We start from the raw sequence: 6,808 nt of genomic DNA, 5'->3' as shown, positions 1-6,808 counted from the left end.
TTTAAGCAAAATAGTTCAACAAGAAAACAGTTGCAATGTTGCTGGTAAATTAGCAACATTTGTGTATGGAACGAGACTCATTGTTGCTAAAGCGAAACTGCGGCGAACTGCGGCGAACTCAAATTCGATTCAAAAAACGACCAATTCTTTGTTCCGTTGAATAATACTATCTATATAGAACATTTAGCCATGCCCACTCAATTTTGTACGATTGATGAATCAATTCTATACATGATTGGTCTATTCGAAATACTTGCATTTATTGGATTTTTATATAACATTGAAAATGAAATTAATAAACGACAAAAATACCATTTAGCACTAAAAAACACCACATGGGAGCGCGGCGAAAACCTGTTTCTACAGTATGACCCTCATATACGGTCTCATTTGAAAAATATACCGAGTGGTGCGCGCCAAATTGAACTTTTTTGAATGTGAGCGACAAGGATTTAAATGTTGTCAACCGGGCCTTTATCTATGCCCACATAATTTTATACGATTAATGAATCAATTTTCTTATTAACTGGCCAGTTTTTAGTCCTTGCTTTTATTGTATTTTGACTAAACAAGGTTTAAGCAAAATAGTTCAACAAAAAAACAGTTGCAATGTTGCTGGTAAATTAGCAACATTTGTGTATGGAATGGGACTCATTGTTGCTAAAGCGAAACTGATGCGAATCGGGTATTGCCTATAAATGCATTTTCTACAAGATTGCTTCTTTAAATAGCTTGTAAGTATTTTATTTTGACCAAAAAACGGTTTTCAAGTAAATGTTGCCATAACAGTGTGTATGGAATGGGACTCATTGCTGCTAAAGCGTACTGCGGCGAACTCAAATTCGATTCAAAAAACGACCAATTCTTTGTTCCGTTGAATAATACTATCTATATAGAACATTTAGCCATGCCCACTCAATTTTGTACGATTGATGAATCAATTCTATACATGATTGGCCTATTCGAAATACTTGCTTTTATTGGATTTCTATATAACGTTGAAAATTAAATTAATATATTGATGAAATCGACAAAATATACCATTATATACCGATATACCGTAAATATACCGTCGGTGCAATTTTGACCTCAAACAATAGCAAAAAGTATTAAAAATACTAGAAAAAGTCACCCTGGTTTGCGGCCCAGAATTGTGCGGTGTGAGCGCGGTCTTTTCGATTAAATATACCCTACCGAAATATACCCCATTATTTTCAATATATACTATACATACACCGCTGAAAAAAACGAACCTTACCCAGCACTAACCTTGTGAAAATACTAGTCGCAGTATTCATAGCGTGACCCTTTTCCAAGAAAAAAAGGCGCCAATTTAAAATAAAATATTGAGAAATATATAATAATTAACTAACAAAATGCAATTAAAGCTACTTCAACTTCGCATTGGGTTATCATCCGCCAGTAGAGCTACCATCTTTCTCTTCTTCTTTCTCTTCTTCTTTTTCCTTCTGGCAGGACTGCGGTTGTTGCTATTAAGCTCATAATTTCGAACGGCGACCTTTTTGTCAGATGCTACTGGCATGCTAGCGGCTGCTGCTGGGGCTGCCTCGAACCGCTTTGCCTTTGGGAAGGGCCGCTTTCTGGCCATCAGATGCTGGAGGTGCTCACGCCACACCTTTTCCTGCAGTCTGAGCTCCTCCTCACGAGAGGCAGCCAAGTCTGCCAATCTCTCCTTGGTGCTCGCCGGTCGAATGCCAAAGAAGAAGCCACGATGCAGCTTCGACTGGGTCAAGGACGGCTGGGTAGGTCTGTCCAGTCGCTCGCCGGTCTTTGTTTTCTTCTTCGGAATGGGGCCTTTGCCTTTCCGCTGGGACTGGTGACGAGGGCAGATGTCTGGCGATTGGCTGAGCACCTCCATTTCCAGGTAGTTCAAGTTCTTGAGGATGGAAAGGGCATGCTGCTTCAAGGCCAGGATCCTTTTCTCGATGCTCTTTGCTGAGGAAGTACTAAGCTTCTTTGGCTTCTTCTTGCCCTTCCTGTGCTTGCACTTCGGCCTGGACGGCGGCGCCAACGGTTTGGGAGAGGACATCTTGGTGTGGCGGGTTGTGGGTGGCCGAAAAGTCGTTGCCGGACAGTTGCTTGGTCGAGACGTTACTGGGGAAGATGGCAGTGGCTTCTGGCACTTGGCTTTAGACGGTAAATTGATTTTTCTATTTAAGGGTTTTGCAGGAGCAATTTTTACCAATGAAGGTTTTGCAGAGGGATATAGGGGGAGGAACACAGTCTTAGCGCCCTTGCCCTGTTCTTTCTGGATATTTATCATTCGGTCAAAAGCTAAATCGGCAGCAGCATTCTTGAAAGCCTCCATTTGGCGGTGACGCTGCTCGAGCTGCTGCGAGCTCTCGTCCTTCTTCTCATTGAAATCCTTCATCACCGGCCCCGTAATCAAGTCGCCGATTTCCTGGTTCCCTCGTGCTCCATCTAACACTTCATTTTCGTGGAAACGGTTTAGCCAGTCTTTCAGCTTGTTCTTTTTCTGTTCCTTCTGCAGCTGTTGGGCTGGGTTCGGCTTGAGGCCCCAGATGTATCCCTTGTCCAGTACTTTTGCATCACCGAATTGATCGAATTCTTCTTGCTGTTGGAACAAGAGCTCGGGGTCCACTACTGGTTTTTTTAAATCCAATGACGAAGGATCAAGCCATTCGTCTTGATCTGGCCGTCGTTTTTGCCATATCCCCGAAGCTCCATTTTCAACATTGCGTCCGTAACTGGCAGACACTTGTCGCAGATTTGCCACAATCATTACCATTACCATTAGTGGAACTCTGACGTTGATGTGGCCCCGACTCCGCGTTACCATGTTTGTACGCACCGCATCTCTTCGGATTTCAGAATTTAATCAAATTCTAATGACAACTTGAACAAAGTAGAGCTGATCAACTTCAAGCTGCGCGCCTTGTGTCACAAATAGTATAAGAGGTATGTATATTTATATATTTGTATTTAGTTTAATTTTTAAAAGTAGATTCAAGAATATCTATATCCTATATTCGCAGGTTTTTCATTTTCGATCTCTCGAAAAATTGTTTGAAATGAATTTTCATTCATTCATTTCAAACAATTTTTCGCTGGCGCGCACACTTGTATCCAATCGATAGTAACAAGCCGCAATCGATAACAGCATCGATGTTAATTGTAATTTTATAATCAATAATACCATCGATATCGCTATCGCTGCCACCACAACGATCAGCTGTCGCGATTTATCGATGCACTGCCATCTCAATTGAAATAATCGAAGGATACCCCCGAGTTTCTAGAGTCTTCTTTTCGCGTAGTTCGCATTCTCTCGACCGTCGCACCTTAAATGCCACACAAACGCAAGAGGAGGCATAAAAACTAATCGACCCGAGTTTCGTCATCAGTTTAGTTGAAAGACTTGCATCCAATCCTTTGCGACAAGTGCAATCGTGCCTTAACCGTTGTGCAATGACTGTCCTCAATATGCACACTAAAATGATAATATTGATTTTATTTTTCTACAACGGTTCCTACAATTGGAGTAAAAAGCTGTAAGGCTGTGGACTCGACTCGACCTTTCCCCCTGACCTCCGACCTCCGGCAGGCGGCGACTGATTTTGCGTGTGTTCATACGAGTGTGATTCCAGTTCTAGTGCGAGTGTTTGTGTTCCCTTAGAGAACCAATTGAAAGGGTAAGAAATCCCTTCCACCCTCTACAAACCACTGTGTGTGGAGTTACTCTATCGATTTTACTACTGGGCCAATTTGGGCTCCTTTCCATAACAGTGGGGTGTTGCCAAGGAACAGACAACAAAGAAATATGCAATTCGATATAAGTGCGCAAAAGCAGGATACCAAATACAGTGCCGTCCCACTATAGCGCCTAATACTAAACTATTATATTTCTGAATAAAACATATTTCATCCCCAAAAGTATACCTTTAGTTTGCAGCGTGCCCATTTAGTTGACCTTCAGTGTAAAGAACCGTTGCGATGCACTTTTTGTCTGCGGGCGATGCTTACAGTGCTGTTCTAGAATAGTGTGCAAGCATGAATTGAACGGGTTGTACATAGAAAAAGTAGGAAGATTGCATCTGTTCTAAGGTAAAGTTTATAATTGATGAGTTATGGTTCCCCATTTGGACATTGTTTCTGTGGCAATGAGTCCATACGTTTTCCACGTCCATCTGGAAGAATTCCAGCGTCTGCGCTTGGTTCGGTCTGCTGTTGTTTTGATTGTAAAAGGCCCATCACAGTAGGTGCCCCCGGATGCGAATTTGTTTACAAATTCACAGACGCGAGACAGTCTACATGTGACACGTGGACTGAGGCAACCCCTGGAATGGGCTGGGTCAATGGGGGGGGGGAAACCTCACCTGATACCCATTCCAAGTGCCGGCCGGCTTGAAGCTGTGGCAGCGAAGTGGGCCACATATGTACAATGACGTCAGGCACCGTTTGGCGACATTGAACTAGTTTCTATAGGAAAGTCGCCGTTGGGAAACTGGGATAAGGTTTCCGTTTCGTTTCTTCCATTTGCCTATGACGTCAATGCAGAGAGCGTGAAGTAACTGTCGTAGCCAATTTGCCCGCCACTGGTTGCGCGACCTTTCCATCTTTGGCTTCCGTTTTGTCCAACAGAAACTTATGTGTGGCTCATAACTGTCACCCCACCACAGCCCTGACACAGCTTACGCGTCGCATTTGGTAGTTAATTAATAAAAACATATTTAATCGGTTTGTCTATGCATAAGCTGCCCTCCTAATGGATGTCACTTTGCTGAATTTATCTACTTGTTATTTGTTTCCAAACGAAGTAGGGGTCGCACCGACTAAGCGAGCATTCTATCCTGTTTCGAGTACAGTTTGTGCAAATAGTTACCCCACACCAAGGACGACCTTGGGTAGTACAAAATTCTCTCATCAAATTGCACCATCACAAAATGTTTGTCTTTATTTGTACAATGTGCATCTCGGCAAACACCAGAAGAGAACAATTTCATTACGGCGCAAAAATTAAAATCTCAACTATATGGTACTATATAAAGATGAGGGGAGTGGGGGCGGGGCATGCCACCACTCTGTAAACAAGAGTGTAAAGGCTGTGGCATTGTTCTATCTGGTGGGGCCCTGGCCTCGACCAAATGGGATCAGCATGAGCAGCGTCCTAGGCCTAAGAATATATATGTACTAAGATACGTATCTATAAATGGAAGGGCAGCTGGCGTCCTATTGCCAATTAGTTCGTGACACTAATTACGTGTTGGCTAGGGGGACCTAAGGGACCTATTACATAGTTCGCAACACTTGTAGGGCAAGTCCTTTCCGCTCCCTACAACAACCAGTTGCCTCTCAAGGCGCCCACGTTGCCACCGCTCCACTGGCTCCCAGCGGGCGTTGCTAATGCGCATTACAATGGGCAGCAGCCCCCATAGAGCCACCCACCGATGCTGCCATATCATAATCAATCGAATGCATCTTCTGTGCCTGAGTAGGGCGTCCAATCAGATTTACCATTGCCAATGGTTACCCACGCGACACAACCCATGGAATGGCAAATTTTCCACTCAACTAGTTATAAAACAGGAGGAGGGGCACGGTGACCGTACCCATCGTAAACTATATAAATAAACTGGAGCATAAACAAGTGCTGACTGGGGATAAACAATAGATAAGAGCTGCTATAATCGCAGTAAACAGTTTCAACAGTTGATTAGTTATACGATAATTTTACGATGTTTTTTCCATAAATTATCCTTCTTCTTTCACCTTTCTCTTTGCAGAAGAAAGGCGTGGTCCCGATCCTATCCCAACACGATTCTAGCCCCCAACTATCGTGTAAAAACAATAACAATCGCCCCCACAGCCACAGCCACTCGGACACGAAGTTACGGAGCAAAACAAAAGTCGCGTTCCGTTGCCCCGTTATCGGCCCAAGGGCTTTGTGGAATTTTTCAAGCTTTTTTGCGTCATAAATTGAAATATTTTGTTCGTTTGGTTTGGTGCGCGCGTATAAAGAAAACAAACAAATACCGAGGCAACAACTACAACAACAACAACAGGGCCAGCTACGGCCACAGTTCGTAGTCGAATCGGGGGAAACAATACAATTGCGATCGGATTTTTGTATATATAGAAGTAGGCCCGCACTCGACACTCATTCGGTCTTCGATTTTCATAGCCAACGGAACAGCCAGCAGTCGTCGGAAAGAAAGCATCTCTACGCTACGAAAATAGCCAAGTGCAAGTGCATACTATACCGAGGGATATACATAGTGTCTGTATCTGTGGACCAGGTTAAGCATAAAACGTGTTGAATAAAATTCACTTCGATGTCGATTAATTCGCCAATATCGTTAAAAAACTCGGACCTGCATTGAACAGGTCAATGCAAAAGCAAATCAAATCTATCAAATCAAAACCAGAGCAAACCCAAACAAAAAGCAAACAAACAAGCAGAGAAACTCAAAGACAGCAAACAACCCAAGCAACTCAACAAGTTGTTTGCCTTTAGTTCGCGTTACGTTACCCCTTATTTCGTTACATTTCCCAACGTTTGGGGCCTGCCACAGACCCCCGTTAGTGAGCAACAGTTGAGCTGTGTTAAATTAAGCGGAATCTCAGTAACAGCCGCGAACGGCACTCCACTGAAGCAGCGCGTGATACCACAGATTGTTCGAGGGAACGTCTAACAAAGGAAAACCACAATACAATCTTGTTAATTGGGCTTTAGGCCATTGTATGGGTAAGTAAATTGATCTAAATCATGGGCATGGGCATTCGAATCAGCAGCTATCAAGTGTCTCTGCAGTACACGAATATAAAA

The 6,808-nt window shown here is 43.3% G+C and overlaps 1 protein-coding gene across 1 annotated transcript; it reads right to left on the bottom strand.

The window, feature by feature from the left end:
- Nucleotides 1–1,393: 1,393 nt before the first annotated feature.
- LOC108161017 lies at nucleotides 1,394–2,821 on the bottom strand. The gene has a single exon (XM_017295329.2). The coding sequence runs from the start codon at nucleotides 2,819–2,821 to the stop codon at nucleotides 1,394–1,396; it is 1,428 nt and encodes a 475-aa protein (XP_017150818.1).
- Nucleotides 2,822–6,808: the final 3,987 nt, after the last annotated feature.

The sequence above is a fragment of the Drosophila miranda genome, chromosome 3 (genome assembly GCF_003369915.1).
Source record: "Drosophila miranda strain MSH22 chromosome 3, D.miranda_PacBio2.1, whole genome shotgun sequence".
Taxonomy (NCBI): domain Eukaryota; kingdom Metazoa; phylum Arthropoda; class Insecta; order Diptera; family Drosophilidae; genus Drosophila; species Drosophila miranda.
Note: the sequence above shows the minus strand (reverse complement) of the source record. Positions and strands in the feature narration are given on the sequence as shown.

Excerpts from the sequence above, each read along its gene's own strand:
- LOC108161017 (XM_017295329.2), bottom strand. The coding sequence starts at position 2,821 with ATGGTAACGCGGAGTCGGGGCCACATCAACGTCAGAGTTCCACTAATG.